Genomic DNA, 24778 nt, shown 5'->3' on the forward strand with positions numbered 1-24778 from the left:
ACTTTCCTCTTCCCTAAAGAAGCCTCTAAGGTAGCTCTCAATGTATGGTCTTCTGATTTCCAGGAGCATAGTATCATAAATTTAGAGCTAGAATAGAGTTTGGGCTAGATAATCTCTACGATCTGGTCTACTACAATTCCATAATCTAATTTATGTATTCCAGAAACAGAAAAATAGAGATCAGATTGTAACCCTATTAGATTGTAAACTCCTTGAGGAAAATGACTGTCTTTTGCCTCTTTTTGTATCCCAAACACTTAGCACAGTGACTAGTATATAATAGATACTAAATAGATGTTTAATAATTAAATGATTTGGAGAACTTACACTAAGATAACATGTGAGCTTGAGATTTCTTATGCCATAGTTCCCAACAGCTGTATCTAAGTCATCATCATCATCTCCATTCAGAAGTTATCCCACATTCGTTAAATTTTCTTATTCATAAAAATAATTATAATTCCTTAATAGCTAAGGCATGTTAGAAGCTAAACATAAAGTTTCATGACATTAGCACCTTTTTAAAAAAATCTCCCTATTTTTAAATCCACCTTTGTACCTCAAAGACAACTCAGAGGGAGGTAAGAAGAATCACTTTGGGATTATATTGTATATGTCCTGTTTCCTGAAGGAATGGATTGTAGAGGTGGAAGAATAATGATTTTATCCCTAGAAATACTTCAGTCTATTGTCCTAGTGGGGTTTCCATTTATCCTGCACTGTGCTTAGTAAATCAGGGGCAGCATTTATCTCTGTGAGTTACAAAGTGAGGCTGTGTCAGCCACCACATTCTACTCTCAATTTCCCCACACAAATAAGGTTGCCATTATTCTGTACCAGTATGAAAGCTTGCTTAGTGAGGAAAGGCACACACAACATGTGGGCCTCTTTTGGCCTGTCCTGAATTGATACTTAAGACCTAGCCCACAATTCTGGGGCCTTCAGCTCCTAAGACCAGCAAAGAACCTGGTGTTTGTATTGTCACCTGTACATTTTTCTTTTCTATGTCACTTTCATTTTGTTCATCTTCTGCAACGCAGTGGGTACCTGATATGTTACTGAATTGCTGTAATTTTAAAATTGATTGGTACATATAAAGCAATACAGTGTACAATGCGCTTAGATCATAGGAGCCGAGATGTAGAGTTGGAAGGGACCATAGAGGTCATCCAACCCAAAGCCGTCACTTGGCAGGGGAGGCAACTGAGTTTGGAAATATTTACATGACTTGCTCTAGGTCACATAGGTACTGAATGCCAGAGTCAGATTTCAAAATGAGAGCCACTAACTTTGAATCACATTAAACTCTATTTGTAAACTGTTTAGCAGTGATTGGCATATGTAGTAGCTGTTTAACAAATGCTCATTCCCTTCCCTCTCTCCTCAGATCCATTGCTCTTTCCCCCACATCTTGTGGCTACTGGCAGTACTCAACATCACACATGTGCACACACACACACACACACACACACACACACACACACACACACACACACACATACTTCCCTTCTTTGCCCTTAAAGTCTATTGTCCTACTGCCCAGCTTCTGTTTATTTCTACGTGGGTCAGAAAACAGAACAGAAAAAATCCTTGCAAAGCTCACCATGTTCTTTATCCATGTTCTGACTTTCTCTTGCCTAACATTTATCCCCCAGATGGCGGGATTGGGAGAGGGGAGAGGAACTGGCTTCTATGCAGATGTGCTAAATAAAATTAACTCAAAGAAAATCATACTTCCTATCCTGAGAAGTTGCGTTTGGAGCTGGTATCAAAGGTTTTATTTCTGGAAGGGGGATTATTGCTCATACTGTAATAGAAACCAAAGTCTTAGGAAAGACCTCTGTAGTCATTCTGCCTGTCATTTGTCAGTACAAAATACTCCTTACTGTGGATCTTCTAGTATCCTGCCCAGTCTAATTTACAGTGACACAAATGATGAAGATTTTCCTTGGGGAAATTATTTAGTAATTGCAAAGACTTAGATGCAGAGAGATTTTTTTTTCTCTGCATTGCTGTCCCTAAAATTTTTGTCTAAGTAGTTTCATACCAAAATGCATTTCCTACTCTTAAGTCATAATAAATGATTCTTTCCTTTTCCTAGTGATAAACACACACTTCATTACTTCAAAGGATTATCAGGGGTAGGCACTCCTTTCATGATACATAACCATAGATCCTCCATCCCTTAGACAATAATTAGATTCTATAGCCAAAAAGGGAAACTTCATCTGCTGGTGGCTAAGTATCCCTGGTGCACTCTCTTGAACTTAGACTGGTCCTTAGACAATAATCTTGCAAACTGCCTCACTCCTCCTGACTTTCATTTGACCAGCTCGTAGTGCTTTCTTTTAATTAAGCCCACTATATTAATCCCACTAGCCTTTCCGTTTGAGAATGAGATTCTCGTGCACAAATACTGGATCTCTTAGCATTGTTTGGGTACCATCCTGATGTTTTGCTCTCCTTGGTATTTTCTGCAGCATCTGACATCCTAGATAATGCCTTTCTTCTTCATATTCTTTTCTCCCTTTGGTCCTGCAATACTGAAACCTTCTGGTTTTCCTCCTACCTCTCTGATTTGGTTTTTAGTCTACTTTAATGCTTCTTCCTTCTACCCCCTCAGTTCAGGTGTCCTGTATTCTCAACCCTCTTCAGTTTTTATATTTACTTTCCCCTGGAAGCTTCACTTACTCCCATAACTTTAATTATTATCCCTATGAAGATGAATGTCAAATCCACATCTACACCCCCAACATCTCCCCTTAACCACAGACCTCTTAACTTCAACTGTCCAATGGAGAGATCCACCTGGATATCTCACCAGCACCTCAAATTCAACATGCCCCAAACTGAATAATTATCTTTAAAACCTACCTTTTTTTCCAACTTCTCTATACCTATTGATAGAACTTTCAACCTTCCAGTTGCTTAAAGCTTGAAAGCATAGCACTTCCTCTTCCCCATCCCCAGTCAAATTTGTTATTGAGTCTCATCACTTCTCTCTGTACAACATCTCCCTTGCCTATTTCCTCCTTTCTCCTCCTACTGCTGCAGCTCTAGTTCAGGCTCTTAACATCCCTCATCTGGACTATGGCAATAACCTTCCAATTAGTCTAACAGCCAGTAGCATCTTCTTTCTCTAATCCATCCATCACATTGCTGCCCAGATCATTTTCTTAAAGCAAAGATCTGATAATTGTTTTCCTTATCAAAAACCCGCAGTGGTGTCCCATAGCTTATAGGGTAAAATACAAATTCAAGGCTCTTTACAGTCTGGTTTTAATCTACATTTCAAACCTTATTTCACTGTATTTTTCTTCAGACTCATCTTCTAGGCAAACTGGACTATAGGCATGATATGGATAGAGAGCATTATTTTTCTTTGTATATCTTAAAATAAGGCAGCTAGGTGACATAGTAGATAGAACTCCAGGCCTGAAGTCAGGAAGACTCAAGTTCAATTGTGGCCTCACATACTGATTAGCCATGTGACCCTGGGTAAGTCACTCAATTTTGTTTGCCTTAGTTTCCTCATATGTAAAATGAACTGGAGAAGGAAATGGCAAATCTCTCCAGTATCTTTGCCAAGAAAACCCCAAATGGCATCATGAAGAGCTGGGCACAACTAAACAAAAAACAACATATCTTAAAATATCTAGCAAATTGCTATGCCCATTGTGATCACGTGAATATTTTTAATGAATAAACAAAAATGATTCATGTCATTTTCATTATGGTCATTTTCGCTCACTATATCTCATTTTCTTATTTCTGGTCTTTGTAACTATCTTTGTAGCATAAGGAACTAAACAATATCTATGAAATACATAAGGCTAAGAGGGACATCCAGTAAATGGCAATCCATCCATGTCATCAAGGTCTCTTATGCTTTTAAGACATTCTAGGTTATTCCATGTGCTTCTATAAAAATAGAGTGAAAAAAATAAACTGAATCAAGCATCCTCTGCTTGACACTCCTTTGAGAAAGTGCAGTAGGGAGTGTGATTGTTAGACTCACTGAGTTTTAAGTGTAGCAGGATGTGTCTGGGTGTTAGCTATCACTTTTCCGCCTCTATCACACCACACTCTAGTCTTTAAAAACTTATATTACTCCATGCAGCTGGCTTACAACTTTTTCCTATTCTGGCATATATTTCTGTATGCTTCAGGTATTACTGACAAGTAAAAATATGTTTGGGACTTAGGAAAGACTCAGTTCAAGTGCCACCTCCTACCTATAGCCTTTCCTAATTCCTCCAGCTGTTAGTAATTACCCATCCCTCCATTTAAAAAAATCTCATATATGTTTTGTATCTATATCTATAGATACGGATATAGATATATGCATATGTTTTCACTCTAATAGAATGCAAACTCCTTGAGATCAGGAGCTGTTTTATCTTTATATCCCCCAGAATCTTGCACATCATTTGGGACATAATTGTTACTTAACAAGGGTCAATTGATTGCAGTCATGCCTTTAGAAAGTGAGATTATCTCTGTTTTGACTGACTTCAACAATTTAACTAGGCAGTCAGTCAACAAGAATTTATTAAGTGCTAAACTATGTGTCAGGCACTGTGCTAACTGCTGGGAATATTGAAAAAATATCTCTCTTCTCAAGGGGCTCACATTCTGATGACAATCATAGATTATGAATAAGTACATCTAGGATCTAAGGAGTAAATGACACTTTCAGAGGGCATGGCTTTATTTAGTAGCTGGAGGGACTAGGCCTGTAGCAGGTAAGGTTTGATCTGAGTCTGAAAGGAAGGAAAGGAGATGAAGAAGGAGAGTATTCCATGTATGGAAGATGAACTGGAGCAAAGACATAGAGAGGAGATTGAGCGTCTTATGTAAAGGCCAGTGTGGCTGTATACTATGGAGTACGTAGATAAAGGTGAAGTATAAGTGAAGTCTGGAAAGATAGGAAAGGGCCAGGCTATAATGAGATTTAAATGTAATGCAAGGAAATTTATTTTGATTCTGGAAGTAATAGGGAGCCACTGGAATGTGTTGAGTCTGCTTGGGAAGCATGGACAGACCTATGCTATTCTTTTGGTAGCTGAGGAAGGATTGGAATATAGAGAGATTTGGGGCAAGGAGACCAATCACCAGGCTATTGTAGTAGTACAAGTATGAGGTAATGAGGGAGTAGAGAGGAGACACGTGAGAGATATTGAGAGGCAAAAACAACCGAGTTTGGCAACAGATACAATATGTAAGGTAAATGAGAGCAGACACTGCTCAAGAAGACACTGAGATTGACAACCTGGGTAACTGGCAGAATGGTGGTATCCTTGACAAGAAGGAGAAATTTGAGGCAGCTAAGGGGCTCAGTGAATAGATCATAGGCCCTGGACTCAGGAGGACCTGAGATCTGACATCAGATACCTGACACTTACTATCTGTGTGACCTTGGGCAATTCACATAACCTCAATTGCCTTGTCTTTCCTCCTCCAAAAAACAAAACAAAAAAGAATAGAGAATTTTTTAATGGAAAAGTTTATGGGGAAAGGTTTTGGACACTTTTGAGTTTGAAACTGTGAAGAATGCAGTCCAGATGTCCAAAAGGCAGTTAATGATCCAGGACTGGAGCTCAGAAAAGTTAACTGGTCTGAATATATAGCTCTGGGAATGATCTGCATAGACAATTGAAACCATAAGAGTTGATCTCACTAAGAAAGTTAAGATAGAAGGAAAAGAGAGGAAGACTCAGAACATAGCCTTGTGAAACAACCATGCTTAACGGGGAATGACTTGGATAAAGATTCAGTATAGGAGACTGAGGAGTGCTCAAACAGACAGGAGGAGATTAAAGGAGAGGGCAGTGTTGCAAAAACCTAGAGAGGCAGAAGAAAGTGATCAACAGTGGCACATGCTCCAGAGAGGACACGAAGGAAGATAATTGAGAAAAGCTCATTTGGTTTGGCAATTAAGAGATCACTGATAACTTTGGAGAGTGCAATTTCCCTTGAATGACAAGGTCAGAAGCCAAACTCTAAAGGGTTTAACCCAGTGGATATAATACACCTAGTGTAGATGGCTTTTTCAAAGAAGTTAGCTGACAATTGGAGGAGAGATAAAGGGTGGCTACCAGGGACGGTCAGATCGAGTAAAGGGTATTTTTTAAGGATAAGGTGATATGGATACCTCATTTGTAGGCAATAGTGAAGGAGCTAGTAGATGGGGGAGAATAGAAGTTTAGAGACAGAACAGACAAGATGATAATGAGAGCCGACTGCTAAAGCAGACTGGAGGTGTACATGTGGAGAGATTAGCTTTGGCAAGGAGAAGTCCACCTCTTCATCTAAGACTGTGGCAAAAGAGGAGAGAGGGATAAAAAATATCTGAATGATGTGAAATGAAAAGGGGGAATTATCAGTGAATGTCTTCAATTTTTTTCACTTAAATATGAGGCAAGATGATCATCTGAGATGGTAGGAAAATGGGATTCCATGGGAAACTTAAGGAAAACAAGAAGCATTTACAACACAGGTAAGCTTAGATAAACTTCTGTAGTAAACCCAAAAAAGCATGGTTTTGCGATATTCTTTAGCTCTGTTCATCAGTATATGCATAGAAACAAAGGAGTCCAGGGTTACAGTTGACAAGTCAAGATTAATAGGATGACTGAACAAGGGATTCACAAGTAGAGGATAGTGTATAGTTGAACTGTATTGGTTGGTTGGTTGGTGTCCTTCATCTTCACAGAGGATCAAAATGACATCATCCTTGTAAAGGGAAATTTCAGTGTGTCTGACTGTGGCTGATCAGACCAATATGATCTCTGAATGCTCTACCACAGGCTGGGCACAGATATTCCATATGAATATTTGGGGTGGATATCCCAAATTTGCCCATCCTGCGTTTACTTTGTGCTATCTCAATTGTGCTTTGCTCAAAGAGCACAGCACCTTTTCTTATGTGGACACGCCATGCTGAGCGGTCCTGTGCCATTGTCTTCCATGTCGCACAGACAAAAACAAAGTTCTTGAGAGAGAGCTTGAGAGTGTCTTTGTATCGTTTCTTCTGGCCACCATGTGATTGCCTGCCCCATGCAAGTTCTTCATAAAATAGTCTTTTTGGCAAGTGTAAATTTTGCATTCAAACAACGTGGCCAGCCCATCAGAGTTGCACTCTCTGAAGCAGTTTGAATACTTGGCAGTTCAGCTCAAGCAAGGACTTCAGTGTCTGCTACCTTATCCTGCCAGGTGATAGTCAGCATCTTCCTACTACAGTTCAAATGGAAGTGAACTGGTTTCCTGGCATGGTGCTGGTAGACTGTCCATGTTTCACAAGCATATAAACAATGAGGTCAACACAACGGCTCTGTAGATGTTCTGTTTGGTAGTCAATCTAATACCTCTTCTAATTGAACTGTATAAGGTATAGGGAAAGACAGAATGATAAAATATGCTGAAATACAGGAATTTCAGAGTTCATAGATATGGAAGCAGGACATTTACAAGTGATAGTAAAATCATCTGTATGTATCTGAGATGGAACAGAGGATTAGATTATGGGAACTGAGTAGTTTGAGGAACTGAGGAGTCTGACTAGGTATTTGTAGGTTAGGTATTTGGTGCAGCATGAATTTGTATGTTGAAGTGCCCAGGTATGGGAAAAGGAATTAGGAGAGAGAGAGAGAGAGACTGTGACCCTGGCACTGAACTCATTGAGGGTCTATCTCCTGGAGGGAGATAGATAATGTAGATAATAACTACCAGGATTTTAACTGAGAAATAAATTTGGTTTGTGTAATCCTCAAAAGAGGAGATGTTGCAATGTAACCTGTGAGTCTAGGAGTATGAAAGTGTAGCCAGGGCTGTAAAGGGCTGCCAGGGATGCGGTGTTACCAGGAAGGAGCCAATCTCAAGGAGTACCAGATGGAAAGACTGAGAAAGGAAAAGGTTTAAGGTGAATAAAAGTTTATTAACTATGGAATGGGCATTCCAGAAGACACAGTGAAAGGGATGACCTTATCTAGAGTAGGACAATGGAAGAATGGGATCAAGGTATATAAATAAGGGAGTGGTATGGGGACAGAGAATGAGTTTTGCACAGAGGCAATGGGGGATTCAGAATCATTGGAATAGAAATTATAAGGGAGTAGGAATATGCTTGCCATTGAAAAAAAGAGTCTGTGTGGAATATCTATGGTTGGAGAGAGGTCATCTGAAGGAAGTACATGAGTAGATGGGTAGTGGTAGGGGGTGTTGTATCCAGCTTCACAGCATGAAGGAGAAAAAGAGATATAAGCCAGGGAATCCAGGAGGTAGCGATTTGAGGTGAGTCACTTGCCTGGGGGTGAAGATCTAAGCATTTATTAAGTAGCTGCTTCGTGGCAGTTATTGTTCTAGACACACAGGAGTGATTCTCATGTAGATCACTAATATCTGTGAGGATCCAGAGAAGCCTTAAGGGGGGGGGGGGAGTGCTTAAGCTGATCCTTGTAGGAAAAAGTAGGGATAAGAGAGCATTCCAGATCTATGCAAAGTCATCCTGGTGGGACATAAGAGATTGTGTCTGAGGAACAGCAGACAGCTTATTTTAGATGGAATGTAAAGTACAGGAAGAAAAGTAGTGTGATATTAGTCTGGAAAGACCAGTTGGATTCAGATTGTGAAATGCTTTAAATGCCAAACAGAAGATTTCTTGTATCCCAGATGCAATAGAAGCCACTGAAGCTTCTGGAACAGACCCACGCTTTAGAAATAATCAGTTTTGTCATAAAACTTTATTACTGGTCACTACCAGCCACCTCCTTTTACCCTACACCCATCTTAAGGGGCATTTCTAGGTTTTGACTCAGAAATTTGATTTACCATCTGGGTTGTATATTTGATTCAATTAACTTTGACTGAATTATCCAAATTGATTTTTAGATCAAGTGCTCTCTCTTACCTGGTGGCTCTCCAAGGGTATTTGGCAGCACCACATCCCCCTTTTCCTCATTTTCCCAGGGTTCTCAGCAGGGAGGAGAGTCTTGATTGCTTTGCCCACAGGCTTTATAGTCAGCACTGCTTCCAAGCCTGGCTTTGACTTCCCCCATCCTTTTCTCCCCGAGTAATTTCAAAGCTTTAGAGAAAGAAGGTAGAACCTTCTGACAAAGAGCCTGAGTGCCCTTGGTCTCCATCATGGCAAACTGACCAGTGATACACCTTCTTGAATTCTGTGCAAAGCTATCTTGTCATACTGCATATGTAGTTTATCACCCCTCAACTTCCAGTCTTCCTTTTCCCACCCCCAGTCATCAATACTTAGGATTCTTTTTTTATTAAAATCTGTTTGCTTCATTTGTACTTTCTCAAGTCCTACTTCCTGCTGCTGTTTCTGCTTTCCCCTTATGTGAAAATTAAATTTTAATGAAATCAAATATAGATAGCTACTCCTGCAAATAAACCCCTATTTTCTCCAATATTTCATATTGACATAGGTGACATCTGCTGACAGAAGCAGAATTTATGTGTAGTATTCCTCTTAGCAGAACCTGCCTTTTATGAATAACAGATGGAGCTGTTAGCAGCCGCTCCCATCTCTTAGCCAGCACATCTTAGTTTTCAGAAGCTAACCAGGCAGCAGTATGGCTTTGATGACCTGTGGCCACAGAGGACCCCAGATGCCTGCCACCCAAGAGCCCCTTGGTTACAGAGGTCTACCCTTTCCCATTTTTTCCCCTCCAAATCTTACACTGTCTAATTTTGGAACACAAAGGCAAAGTTCACAGCTAATGTGCTGAGATGCTTTGCTGAAACATGAATGTTTGGAGCTTGGGCTCTGCTGTACTAGAAAAGAACTCTATTTAACATATACTTACAGAATGGCCTGTTAAGTCATAAAGCCAAGAAGACTGAATGGTCCAAGAACTGAATTGCAATATTGGCATTTTTCTGAACATCTTGTAGTAAAGTGGGATGCTGGATACCAGAAACAAGTTTCCACTATACAAGCAACCAGAGGAGGTTGGGGTGGGGAAAGGTGTATTTAAAACCATTTTGCAAACCTCTCTTCATCCACAATACCATATTACTAGTGCTACTGAAAAGGAGTGTTGCAAACAAGATATAAAATGGTCTTAAAATGCTTCATTTCCCAGGGAAAAAAACAGAGTACTTCCTTTCTGGACTTTCTCACAAATTTCAATCCAAGTGAGGCATTAGGTCTGGAGCAGTTCATTAAAATGAGTTCACAGTACTTTTGTTTCATTTTATTTATTTTTTAAAAGATTTCTGGTGTCTAGATTTCTATCTACTGAAATGTCCTTTGGTATATTTCTCCCTGGAGGGCTGACTCATTTTAGTTTTGTATTAAGGTATAATATTTATATCTTATTACATTCTAGTTTATCGCTACCTCAGGCTTCTTTTGCAATAAGCTACATTTTATTGTGCTTCTCTATATTTATCCTAATACTCAATAACTAAAACTATTTTTCCCACTTTGATGTTAGTATTTGGCTGTTATGTTTATTGAAGTGAAGCATATAAACATTGGAGAAGGGAATATGGGAAGAGAAGGGATAGAAAGGGAAGAAAAGATGAAGCAGGAAAAATGTGCCCAAAGGTTTACAAGTTGCTTTTACTCCGATGTGAAGTTATAATTGCCTAAAGAGTCTGGTTTTGTCTTGAAAATCTTTTTTAAAAAATCACTAGGTGGTCCAAAGAATAAATTTTCCAACATAGACAATTGCTTTGTTAGTGCCTCAGAATCTCAAAAGGCCCATTCCACATTTACCAACTTTAAGCCCATGTAGCTGGGCATCTAGGTGGAGCAGTGGATAGAGCACTGGGTCTAGAGTCAGGAAGACATGAGTTCAAATGTGGCCTCAAACACTTACTAGTTGTGTGACCCAGGGTAAGTCACTTAACCCTGATTACCTGTTTCTTCATCTATAAAATGAGCTGAAGGAGGAAACAAAAACCACTCCAATGTCTTTGACAAGAAAAATCAAAATGGAATCACGAAGAGCTGGACACAACTAAAATGACTGAACAAGCCCATCTAGACCTTTCTCCTTTCACTGCTATCTATACTAAGAATGCCCCAGATTCAGCGATTGTGAGGTAATGTGATGCAGTGAAAAGGGTACCATATTTGGAATCAGTCTCTGGTTGTGGGCAAGTCACTTAACTTCCATTAGCTCAGTTTTCTCATTTGTAAAATGGGGATAACACAAGTCTAGATTTTGAGCTGGAAAGGACCTCATAGGTCATTTAATCCAACCCCATCGTTTTACAGATGAGTAAACTGAGGACCAGAGAGTTCCATTGTGACCTGCCCAAAGCCATATGTGATTTAGGTCGTGATTGACCAACTAGAGTCAGAAATCAGCTCCCCTGAATTCCACTATAACACACTAATGTCCAGGGTTCTTGATATAATATGCGTGAAGCACTTTGCAAACCCTAAAGTGCTTCCTAACTATCAGTTGGTATAATTGTTGCTGTTAACTATTGCTACCACTCCTATCTTATTATGTTCATCTTTTTTTTTTAATTGAGTTCAGATAAAACTAGCCTTGGGACAAATCAGTGCCCCGATAGTATGTCTTATATGGTTTGGGAGGATAGAATAACTTGCTTTCCATAATTGAATAAAAGTATTAGGCTCAGTCTTTGTACACTCACTGAAAATATCCCTGGTACAACTCCAGTATCAACAATTAAATGTTTTCCAGATTTATATTGCATCTGATTTCAGGAACACAAATTGATTTTTTTTAAAAAAAAAAAAAGATCTCAGATCTCAGGAATTGTGTTAAAAAGTTAAGACCATGAAGATTAAATAGCTTAGAATAAGATACTTTCATAAAACTTGTCCCAAATATGTAGCATGGTCTAAATCATTTTATCAAGTTGGAAAGAATCCTGTTGTTCCCAAGGTTAACAATTAGAATTTTCTCACATAATGGATTATTAAGCAGTGAGATCTTATAGATGTGTTTAGGGGAGGTAGCAAAGTCTTCCCTTCTGAAGGTCATACAGAGAGGCAGGTTTAGGAGGATTCCAACGAAAGCATCAGGTTTCCACTCAGTCTTTCCAGGGTTCTTATTCCCTGTGTTTGTCTGCACTGCTTGAGGAATATCTATTAACATTCTTTCAATACTGAGTAGTAGAGAGATGAATTTAAATGATAAAAAAACCTGTTACTTCTAGAGCTAGATACAAGGAATGAGGATGACACCTGTTGAGAATACAAGTGAATTTTTAACATAAAAATGTATACTTCCTTAAATCATAGTAATTCAGGGTGGAGGGGTGCATTTTTATTGAGTTTTTCCCAAAAATAATTATTAAAGTATGTGACAAGTTTCTAGAAATAATTTTAAATCATAACATGCATGGGTTCCTTTGTGAAAAGAAATATTTCTAACACCAAATTTTAATTAGGAAAGAAAGCTTGAGCGTCTTTATTGAAATTAATGAAATTACCTGCATGGCTAACCCTAATTTTATTGAATTCATTTTTTTTAATGCCTAACAGAGAAGAAAATCACGATATTCGGACCTTGACTTTGAAGTAAGTTTGCATGAATTATTTTGTATCTTAAGTTATTTAACTATAAAAGATAATACCTCAACTTAACATTCTATATAGATAGATGACTTAATTTTCTAATAACATCAAGCAAACCCCAAAATATTTAAGAATAATTCATACTATACACTTGGTAGTTAACAAAATTATTTGTTGCTTAAGATGCTTTAAGAATATTCTGAAATGAGATTTTCCAGGATGAGAGCAGATCTGTTGACAAACCAAAATCATGTGAAGATAGGGAAAACATACTTTGAAAAAAAACTGAATGAATGGTCATAGCAGAAAGGCGGTGAGGGATAATGGAGGCTTTTGGGAGGGAGTATTAGTCAAATAATTTACTTCCACCAGACTTTGTTCAGTAAAAGAGAGCTCACATTTATATAAAACTTTAAGGTTTGCAACATAAGTTCCTCATTATTAAGAGGGTAGATAGTGCAAAAAATCAAAATCTCCATTTTATAGATAGGAAAACTGAGGCTCAGAGAAGAGAAAGAACCCACTATCCAGAGACTAATAAGTGGCAGAACTAAGCTTTGACCCCAGGTCTTCTGACTCCATTTCCTCCTGGCTACCCTTATTTGTACTGGTATTCTCTAAACATCCCATTAAATTGTTGATGAGTTTTCCTTTCCTCTACCACCTTTTTTATATTGGCATATATTCTGCCATATTGTGCTTTGTTGGGAGAAGTTTTTATCATTGGCACAGTCACCAATGTCTCCCCGTATTTCCATCATTTATGTTTTCCTTTATACACCTAGGTTCCATTTTCCAAAAGCTAACATTACCCACTGTGCTTCTTTGTTTAAAAAAAATACGTTTCCAAACATATAAACAAGATTAAAAAAATGTTCATTCTCTAATTTGTCTCAAAATGATATTGGCAATGGAATATAGATGTTGGAAATTACTGCCAGTGCACTATTTGAACAGCTTCTGTTAAATACCAAATTAATGATTTTTAGGGTTTTATTTATGCATCTAATTGGATAAGATTATATCCTATTGACATAATTGAGGGTAATCTGTTACACATTTTTCTAAGCATATTTGGACTTCTGCAACAATTACTTAGAACTCAATAAACCTAGGGACAATTTCCAAACATCTCAGGGGAGAAGTTCTTCCAAACAGAGCTAAATGAAACTTTCTGTTTGAATCAAAACACTTACTTGGATACGAATGTAAAAGTCCATTTTACAAAGTACATTGTAAGCCTGAGGTTAGACTTGCTTGTCATTTTTCAGAATTACTAGTGGCTGAGCAGACTTTTTTTCCCCAAAACAGTGTCTAAGGAGAAATAGACCATCTTCTCAGACTAAATGATTCAAAGCAGTGATAGACAATCTGTCCCAGATATGACGACTCAGTGATTATCTAATCCAACCACCTAATGTTTTGCAGATGAGGAAACTGAGATTTAAACAGGATGGGTGGTTTGTCCAAGGTCATACAGGTGGTAAATGTCCTATAGGGATAGAGACTGTACCTGTGATTTCATTAGCATAGAGGTCTCTGAGATGAGGAAGACAATCTCCCTCAACCTAGGTGGGCATCTTCTTAGCTTCATGAAGCCTTAGAGAGATGGAATTGTCTGGAGCACTGAAAGGTTAATTTACTTCCCCAGGGTAACACCATCAGTTGTATTAGAGATAGGATTTGAACCAAGGTCTTCCTGACTTCGAGATCAGCGCTCTACCCACAGATAACAAGCATTGGAAAACAACATGATAGAATTCACACATACCCCTAGAAATGTGGGTGGCAAAATGATTTTTAGCATAAAACAACAGAGCATAGCTTCAAATAGAGAAATATTAAAAACTCTCCATTTTTATAAATGCTTTTGTTGATTTTCAGTAGCAAATGTTTCCAAAAATTGCCAAAACCACATTTTTTTTAATGTCATGTTATCTACTCCTAAGATGTGCAACTTTGTTTTCGGGAACAAAATGGGATCTTTTGTTCATCTGAACTAGAGGAGAATAGGAAAGGGACAAAGTAACCCAATATAACCCAGAAGTAAAAAATCAACAGGCATTTATTAAGCACTTACTCTGTGCCAGGCATTTAATAACAAAACTAATTATAAAATCAAATTACTATGCAACCAACCTAAATTATATAATCACAAAGAATTTTAAAAGACTCTTGAATCATGCTGTGGCATTCAAGGCATTGGGAATTCCATTCTCTTTTAGAATGTTCTCTACGGCAACTGGTACCAAGATACAGTAAACCAATGCTTCTTCCCATGCCTCAGAACAAAATTTTTGCATCCTAATTCAAAGATGCAAATCATCCTATCATCAATACATTTCTAGTTGACCAACACATGTTATGCTTCAGAAACCAGGACACTTCGTTCAGCTGTATAATTGCTGGGTTTGTTATGTGATTGCTATATTGTGTTGAGATTCAGGAAAACCTAAATAATGTTACTTGCATGCTTCAGGGAAAGAGCTAGTTTTCCCTTCATAAACAGTTGAGTGTTATATAATACAGCCTCATCTGAAAGTGGCATTTATCTGAGGATATAATGCTGATTAGGGAGTATGGGCTTTGTTTTATTTTCAGGAACTATTTATTGCCAAATCTGAAGCAAGATGTATGTATGTGTTTTTGTTATTACTATGTGAAATATGGAACCTTCCTAAGTGATCATTCACAAGATACATACAATGTGTTCCCCCTCTCCCTCTAACACAGATTACTTGGGTTTGCTTGCCTCAAGCTCCCTGACACCCACATGGAATCTTTCCATCCCCACCCCCTGATTTCTTTGTGTTCCCACTAAGACAGTTCTAATTAGGCGAGCTTGCTTTGCCTCTGGGTCTTTTGAATGCATTCCCCCTTCATGCCTCTACAGTTTATACCAGATAGAATAATATCCAGTCATCTATGGTATCCAAAAACCCCTTTATGAGAGTTAACATTAATGTAATGCATTAACTAAAGCTCTGTCAAACAAGTCTCCTTTAAGACAGCCCTGTATTCCTGGAATAAATAGAGCAAACACTGAACTCTGTACCCTCTTGTCTATGCATCAACTTCATAAATGTATTCAGATCCAATTGTGCTTTCCTGAGATCCTTTAATGCATTCCTACAACCTGTAAACAAGCTAGTTGCCCACTGTCAAGAGCATATAGAGAAAGAAACAAGGAAAAAATCCATTTTGGACTCCGATTGTCAAGCCAATGATGACTAACTGGTTTCACTGTCAAAATTAGAGTAGCTTTCTCCCCAAACGGACTGACCTTGGGGGTACCTTAAAGAAAATCACAGAATTCTGCCACATCATATAATAAGTCCTGGCAAGTCAGCCATCCTATGTATATCGACCTTCTCCATGCTCATTTCAGTTCTCTGGGAATGCATGATTTTATTAATATAGCCAAATGAAATAATATCACTCAAAGATCAAATGGGATAACATATATAACAAACCTTGAAGCACTGTACATGTTGGCTATTATAATTATCATTGCTGTCAGATTCAAGATACTGGGATAATAACATGTATTACTATATATTATAATTATATACATTATATATGATTATATGATGTATAATATGATAATATATAATAACAATAGTATAGGCTTTTAACTTGGGATCTGTGAACTTTAAAAACATTTATCAATAACTCTATTTCAATATATTTGGTTTCCTTTGTAACTTTATACATTTCAAAAACATTTTTAGGTTTCACCAAGTCACCAAAGGGGGCCATGACGTAAAAAGGGTTAAGAAATGTTGATATAGGGCTTTGAGGTTGGCGAACCACTTAAATATGTGATATTCTTTGGTCCTCACAACAATCAGGGAAAGTATGTATTATTGCAGATATGGAAAATAAGGCCAACTTGATTTGCCCAGGGTCACAGAGATGAATAGAGAGCCAACCGCAAGGGGACCTGAATTCAAATCCTACCTCCTGGTACATACTCTGGCAAATCACTTACCTTCTCGGGAATCTAAGCAACTTTCTAAGACTAGAGTTGAAAAGAAAGTCTTGGCTACATTTGTGGAGGGTGTTTCTTCATTCAAGAGTTCCCTATACCCATGAAATTACATGTTTTGCCCCTATCCTTTTGTTGTATTGGGCACTACCTTCACCAGTGTAGGCGGCAAACCCCTGTCCAGGAAGATGATCTTTGTCATCTTGTGGATAAAAACAATTCATCACTTGGTAACCAGTTCATCGGTAATGAGCATCTAAGAACCAATCCTCACGTGAGGGTTGTACAGCATACTCCTGGACCCATAACTGAAGCCCTTCCAACTCCCTAAGACCTGTTGGAGCTTGGACTTCATTACGCTATCTTTGAGAGCCCATCATCATCACCTCAATGCCACAATGAAACAGCAGAGGGAAGTGTGAGGGTCCTCTCCATATCACTGAGCTGACAATTTTACACCTGTAACACAAAACAGTTGCAGTATGTGATGATAAAAAATAAGATAAGGTAGGCAGTTTATTAAATTTCTTTAGATCCTTTTTCAGTTTTCTTATAGGCTTTGAAATTGTAATTTGGAGAGAAGAAAGATAGCCACTAGCAAATTATACAACTTTTCACAGTTGCACAGAATCAGTCTCATGTCTAGATGTGGACTGAAGGCAAGGGAAGCTGCATCTCAAACATTAACCCCCATTCCTTTCATATCCATATCCTCCATTACATCATTAGTTTAGGCTGTGATATCCAAAACAAAGTTGTTTATGATAGCCTGCTATGAAGAGATAACTCAGTGCAAAATAGTCAAGAGGAGAAGAAATAATCAGGTGTGCATCACTAAGGAGTAAAGGGAGGGAAATAAACATTTGTTGAGTACCTCTGACGTGCCAGAGACTGTGCTCAGCATTTTACAAATACCATACTTCATTCATAACAATCCTGGGAAAGAAGTGTTACTATTATCCCTATTTTACAGAAGAAAAAACTGAGACAAACAAGTTAAATAACTTGCCCAGATTCTCACAGCTGTTAAGTGTCTGAGGTCAGGTTTGAACTCAGGTCTTTCTGAATCCAGATCCAGCATTCCATCCTCTATACTACCTAGCTTTATAAATAATAATAGTAATAATGCAGAAAACAGCAAAGCTGTTTGAATTTGAATTATTTCCAACCCGTCACAGACAGGTTGCTCTCTTTCTCAGAGATTCCAAAATTCCCCTTAGTAATAATGTTCAGTGCATCACAGTGTTCAAACAGAAACACTCTTCTTCTGAAGACAAGGTTCTTAGATACTTCAGCTATCCAAAAACCCTGAGAAGTTAGCAGGAGAGTAAAGCTCTTGAATATTAAGGAACTGTGTTTGCACCAAGACTGGTCTCAGGCCCTCTATCAGAAAATTAGATGTAAGATACAGAACCATATTAGAGGCAAGACAAGAAAACAAGAGACAGACCATGAAGAAGAAGCAAGGTCCTTTTAGTCTATGCTATCTCAATAGTCTCTGAAGACAACCCTGTGTCACAGTATAACACGGTAATTGATGTCTAGAATTATCAAGAAGGAATTAAGTTCAGTATTCTCTATTTAGAAGTATGTGATTAGGTGGCTCATTGGAGAGAGTGCTGGACCCAGAATCAGGTAGAATCATCTTACAGAGTTCAAACCTGGCCTCAGACACTTACAAGCTGTGCGACCCTGGGCAAGTCATTTTACCCTGTTTACCTCAGTTTCCCTATCTATAAAATGAGCTGGAGAAGGAAATGACAAACTACTCCAGTATCTCTGCCAAGAAAACCCAGAGTCAGACACAACTGAACAACAAATTTGTTTGAAATTTGAACAAATACTTTATTTAAAAAGGAAGGGAAGTGTGTGGTCCATTCCTAAAAGACTTTTATCAAAAGTGATTCAAATAATACTTTGTCACTTAAAAATGTTTAGTTATCTGGACATTTTTGTTTAGGTGAAATATCATGGTCTCCGACAATGCCAAATCCATTTCCTATTACTGTTCTTTGAAAAGTTCCCCTTCCTTTGTGAGGATTAAACCTAATGTCCAATAGCATTTAGAGCTGGAAGGGACCTTTGACTAGATCATCTGTCGAATCCTCTCATTTCACAGTTGATGCAGGGTTTAGAATGAGGAAATCTAAGTTCAAAGCCTGGATCTGCCACTTACTGTGCAACCTTAGGCAAATAACTTAACCTCTCTGGACCTTAGTTTCCTCATCTCAAAAATTAAGGGATTCAGCTAGATGACAATCTAGCATCTTCAGTCTCTAAATCTAAGATTCTTTGACACTCAAAGAGAAAGAGACTTGCTTGAAGTCATGTAAACACTGAGAAATTGAGCAGAGATTCACACTTGCTTCTTCAGGCACTGATCTACTGCTCTTGCCTCTATACCACCCTGACTACTTTATTTTAGGTTAGTCAAGCACCCCTCCAATTGTTAACCTTCCTAAAATCGAGCCCTTTTCTACCTGACTCTCGAGACATTATCTGAAGTGAAGGAAGTTGGTATTGAATACAGACTCGTTTTGCAAAATGTTGACTCACTCTCAGCAAGTAATAAGGCTGATTTAAATCGATTTCCTGCTACTATAAATGGAACAAGTGAAGATCAGCTGTTCTTTATCCTTTCCCAAAATCTTTTCCTAATTGTGAAACCAAAAATCTCTCCAAAAACTGTGAATCTTCCTTCTAAACCAAAACTGAATTTTTTTTAAAGTTACTCTGAGTCCAAAGATTGGTGGTACTTTCTGTGGTGTATCAGTCTTAAAAGGGCATCATTTGTGTCCAAAATTTAAATTATAATTACTGGGGCTTTCCAGTTTGTTGTTATTATAAAACTTGCTGCAGTCTGTCCCAAAGCACCTCTACCTTACAACGCAAAAGTCAGTCAACAAATGATCACCCTGATGTGTGCCACAGGTCAGATAGCAGGTCTTCAGAAAACCCATGTCCAGAGTAGTTTCTGGTAAAGATGTTTGGCAATACTGACCTGAACAATATGGATTTTACAAATCCATATAGCAGAAGTCCTACATTATTTGACTTAAGTGCTAGACTTAGCACTGGAGAATGCTGGTCATCAGAGTCCAGTTATTTTTTTTTTTGACATAAGTAGGGAAGAAATGTTTAGTAGGCTCCATTTCATTATTTATTTTAATCACGTGATTTTAGAAATGCTAGGAACTTTACAAATAAATTTGCAAATAAATAAATTGTTCCCCCACCCCCAGTAGCCACTTCTTTCTGTCAGTCAGTTAACGTGTATTTAAGAAACACATCTTATATGCCAGGCATTGTGCTAAGTTCTTAGAATGTAAAGAAAAGCAAAAAACAAAACCCATCTCTCAAGGAGCTCACGGTCTAATGGGGCAGACAACATACTAACAAATATGTATTTAAAAAGATATATACAAGATAAGTTGACAAGGCATTAACATTAAGTGGATTTGGTGAAAAAAACTTGTTATAGAAGATACAAAGTTAGCTGGAACTTGAAGGAAGCAAGGGAGGGAAGGATAGAGAGATGGGGAAGGAGAAAATTCCAGGCATGGGAAATAACTAGTGAAAATAACCAAATTCAGGATTTGGGATGTCTTGTGCAAAGGAAAACAAGGAATCCAATGTCACTGGGTCATGGGGTAGATACAAGGAGACACAAAGTATGGGAAGACTGGAAAGGTAGGACGGGGTCAAGTTATGAAGGGCTTTAAACACCAGAGGATTTTACTTTTGATTCTGGAGATGATAGGGGGCAAATGGAGTTTATGAAATAACAGGGTAGTGTCAAACCTCAGCTTTTAGAAAGATTATTCTAAAAACAAGTGGGAAAAGATGGTTTCAGAAAAGTTGAGAAGGGTGAGAGGAGAGAGAAAAAGAGGTAGAAAATACTTCTCCACAATAACCCCAGTGCCAATAAAATACCAAAATAACCAGAAAAGCAGACTAAGGAAAATACACATGAGAACTTGTAATTAGATTGAGAAAAACCATCCAAAGCATGAGTAATGGAAATAAATAGCAAAAGGAAATCCTTGCTGTTTGTGAAACCTATAATCAGTATAGCCAAAGCTAGGGCAAAAATGTCTTTTCTTCAGGGGTGCTGCCTGGCTAGATGCTCTCTTTGGCATGATCATCCATGCCTACAGGCAATTTCTTCTCAAATAGTCATTTTTAACCATTTGGAACTACTGAACTTGTGATAAGATTAGGAAATTTACTTGAACATAGTATCATGAATTTAGAATGCAAACAACTCTAGAGATCATCAAGTCAAGCTCTCTAATTGTATAAATGAGGAAAATGAAAGCTTAAGGACATTGAGTGATTCTCCTAACATCCAAAGGCAGTGAGGGGCAGAACTGGGATCATGTGACCCATGCATACATTCAACACTCATTTGGACATATATTAGACCTGACTGTAGTGAAACAAGCTACCATGGAAGAAAGGTCCAATATGCTGGCAGGATTAAGTAGCCTAAAAGATGACTCTCCAAATCAGTTTAATTGATAGGCATTTATCTTTTTCTTTAAAAATTTCATCCATCCTTCTCATACCACTTCTTCCCACTGAGCAAATAAAAAAGTCAGACCCAAAACACAGATACCTCAGTATATACCTGCATAGTCCTGAAAATCAAATTCTCTCATTGGCCATGTCCAAACAAAATATATCTCTTTCTACCCTTTAAATTCATCACCACTCTCTCTGTATATATGTCCTGGTTCGTTTTTCTTCTTTTGTGCTCATGATTTATCATGAGCTCAAGGAGCATTTGTTGGGAGTCTATTATGTGCTGAGTGTCCAAAGGAAAAAAGAAAATAAAACAGCCCTTGGCTTCAAAAGTCATTCTACTTGGAGTGGGGGGAGAATTAAGTATAAAAGGATAAGTATATTGATGAAAATCTGAGCAGGAGGGAGAAAGCACTAATATCTGAGGTGTTCAGCAAAGGCTTCCCAAAGGCCATGATTCATGAGCCCAGCCTTCAATGATTCTGGTAATTCTAAAAAGCAGGGGTAAATAGGGGAGTGTTTTCTAGGAATGAAAGACACTCTGTGCAAAGGCAAAGAGATTAATACCAAGTTTGGGAAGGAGGAGATAGGCCAGTTTGGCTGGAATATAAAGTGGAATGATGCTGAATACTCTCAGAAAGATAAACAGGAGCCACAATACAAAGAATTTAACATGTCAAGCTAAAGAGTTTGCATTTTATACTGGAGGCAATTGAGAGATACTGAAGATTATCATACAGGAGAATGACATAGTCAATTTCATGCTCTAGCAAGATTCTTTTAGCAGTTGTATGGAAAACACATAGAGAAGGAAGATACAGAAAGCAGAATATCCAATTAGGAGGCTGGTGCAATTGTTCAGGCAAGAGATAGTGAGGGCCTAAACTAAGGTGGAGGCTACATGAGCATCTCCCCTATTAGAAAGTAAGCTTTGTGAAGGCAGGAACCACTTTTGCCTTTCTTTGAATCCCCAGCACTTAGCACAGTGCCTGACATATAATGATTGCTTGTTGCTGGACTGACAGTATCTGACTGAGTAGAACAAAGGCTACAGATGTGACGGATGCTGTGAAGGAAAAAATTGGCATACTTCTCACAGAACTTCTGGGGGCCCTTTGCTTTTAGCATTTACTGTCAAGGTGATTCTGGAAAAGCCAATGATTCCTTGACAGCTAGGCCTATTAATAAGGAAATGCTTCCAGGTAGAAAGGTAGGAATACAAATGTTTGGCATCCAGATTTTTCTATAGATTCTAATAATAATTTCTGTGTACTCTTTTTTTTTTTTTTTTTTTACTGAGAACCGCTAACAAAGCATATGTTGTATTTTATATCCAGAAAGGTCTGCAGTCATTCCAATGTTATTTTGTGACTATGTATACAGTAGAATTCTCTGTCCTCAAAGTGCCTTCTGAAATTCGTTGTTGAGTTCCTCACATGAATCCCATTTCTATGAGCACTGGTTCATGCAATATATAATCCCCATTCAATCAAAATGTGATTAGAAATTCTCCAAGAAAACCAAGTATCTTCTTTTTCCTAGAATAGAGTTGGGGCTAGGTGTATTCCCTACTGATGCTGAAGTAGCTTTGCTTCTACTAAAGCATTCTGCCGACTAGCCAGATCAAGAAAATAGAAGAAAATGAATAGACAAATAAGTTCAAGAGGCTAGCCATAGAGATTGAGGTGTGTCAAGGCTGAGCGTTATCAAAGGGGCAGAAATCGAAAGTGAAGGACTTAAAATTGCAGGAGCATAAGGTTAAAACACCAACTCAATAGCAAGCAAATGAAGAAAGAAATGCGGAAAGGAAGAACTGGTCCAGTAAGAAAAAGAAGAAACCTTCAAAAATCTTGATTAAAAAAGATCGAAATTAGGGGAATATAAACTAAAATGGAAGAAAAGAAATAACTAAACGTCCATAGGGGCGGGGGAGGAGGGAGTTCTATTGGTTGTAAGTAATAAAGAAGTGGAGCTGCCTATCTAGTACATCAAGAGTCTGGCACAGTGTCAATTAGACCTGGGTTCAAATTCTCTCATGAACATATACTGAGTGACCCTGGGCAAATCCCTTAATCATTGATGCCCCCATACAACTAAATGCCTGAAATTATAAACTGAAGAGTAAATATTGATATTCATTGGTGGAGGGAGTTTCCTCATAGAGAATTGAAATTACAGCTTTGACCCTCATTATCACCCACCCAAAAGATCCAAGAAGTAAAGAAAATGGTCTTTTATATCACAGACAGCTGAGATATAAAGCTGAAACGAACCTCAGAGACAGTGTCAATTTACAGATGAGCAAACTGAGGTCCAGAGAAATTAATGAAGGGAGCTTGACTTTATTGGAAAAGATAACCCTAGAAAATGTGATCCTGCTACACTATAGGGTAGATGTTTGATTTCTCTTTGTTTTTGGCTTGGACCAGTATTTCCATTGATGTGAGAACTCTCTGCACTGACAGCAGAAATTCATCTGTAATTTACAATCTTCATTACTTGGGGGCAATGAGAAGTTAAATGACTTGCCCAGGGTCACACAGTATAATAATGATCATGATAATGATAGCATTTGTATCAATAGAAATAGTATCTCATTACAGCCTTATAGCAAACCTAGGAGGTAGGAGCTATTATGTCCCTGTATTACAGAGGAAGAAACTGAGACAGACAGATATTAAGTGACTTGCTCAGAGTCACATAACTAGTAAGTTTCTGGGGCAGGACTTGAACCCAGGTCTTCCTGATTCCAAGGCTACACTACACTGTCTCCCATTATTTTATTAATACTAGCTATTTTTGAAATCAATTAGGAAAATGTCCCAATGAGATGTTTGTTTTGCCCCAGCTGAAAAAAAAAATGTGAATAGGGAGTCATTAATGAAAACTCATGTTGTGGGCTAGAACTGAAGCCAAGATTCTACAATCCAAACTATTTCAAGCCTTTTGATATCTATTCTCAGTTTATTTAATAGACTTGGACTTGGTACCAAACACTTGTTATTATTTTTAAAAAACTGTTCCTACCTTACCTAAACAGGATGTACTGTATTGCATTTGCCAACAAAGGCCAGGTTGTGTTTTAAAATATCCACTGCTACTTTCATCATATTCTCCCTCCCATAAATCTTTACCATCTATCACTAGTCAAATTATATTTGCAAGGTGGCTCTTCACCAAGCTTTGCCATGCTGTTTCCGTTATGCTCCCCACAACTGATGTGAAGCTAATGGCTCTATAACTGCTTGCTATGTTTCATCCTATTATCATGAATAATGCTGCCATTTTCCTGTCCTCAACTATCTGATTTGTCATCAGTTAATATCTGGAGCTAAAAATGTCAAGGGTTGGGATTATTTGGGTATTATGAGATTTTAAGTGGTAACATCTCTCACATACAAGTAGAATGAACAGAGAAGACAGTGGCTTAATTCCAAGTTTACTGTGTATAAAAGATGTGAATTGCTATTGGTGTAGGAAAGAAAATCGTTTCATGTTATTAAATTAAAATTTTAATTATCATGGTCCATTTTCATTCCTGTTCCTGAAGAAGCCAAAACATACTCTATGAGTGTTTCTGGGGATACAAGTAGACACCATAGACCTTTAGGCAAAGATACATCACTTTATCATTTTCAAAACAAATCCTTGTGTTGAGAAATTAAATTAGCTATTTAGTTCCGAACCCAGTGTTCAAATGGTACTTAAGTTAGGCATATAACCTTGCTGATGCAGCACATGTATGC

General features: G+C 38.0%; 1 protein-coding gene across 4 annotated transcripts in view; it reads left to right on the forward strand.

Annotated features, from left to right (window-relative positions):
- ADGRB3 (adhesion G protein-coupled receptor B3) overlaps positions 1–24778 on the forward strand; it is an 897850-nt gene that overhangs the window by 862607 nt on the left and 10465 nt on the right. For 3 of the 4 annotated variants that reach the window (XM_072642564.1, XM_072642567.1, XM_072642565.1), the window contains one exon: positions 12488–12523. The exons of the other annotated variant lie outside the window; for it this stretch is intronic. In XM_072642564.1, the coding sequence (XP_072498665.1) occupies positions 12488–12523 (36 nt within the window). The remainder of the gene's footprint in view (positions 1–12487; positions 12524–24778) is intronic. 4 annotated transcript variants of the gene reach the window in all.

Source organism: Notamacropus eugenii, chromosome 2 (genome assembly GCF_028372415.1).
Source record: "Notamacropus eugenii isolate mMacEug1 chromosome 2, mMacEug1.pri_v2, whole genome shotgun sequence".
NCBI lineage: Eukaryota > Metazoa > Chordata > Mammalia > Diprotodontia > Macropodidae > Notamacropus > Notamacropus eugenii.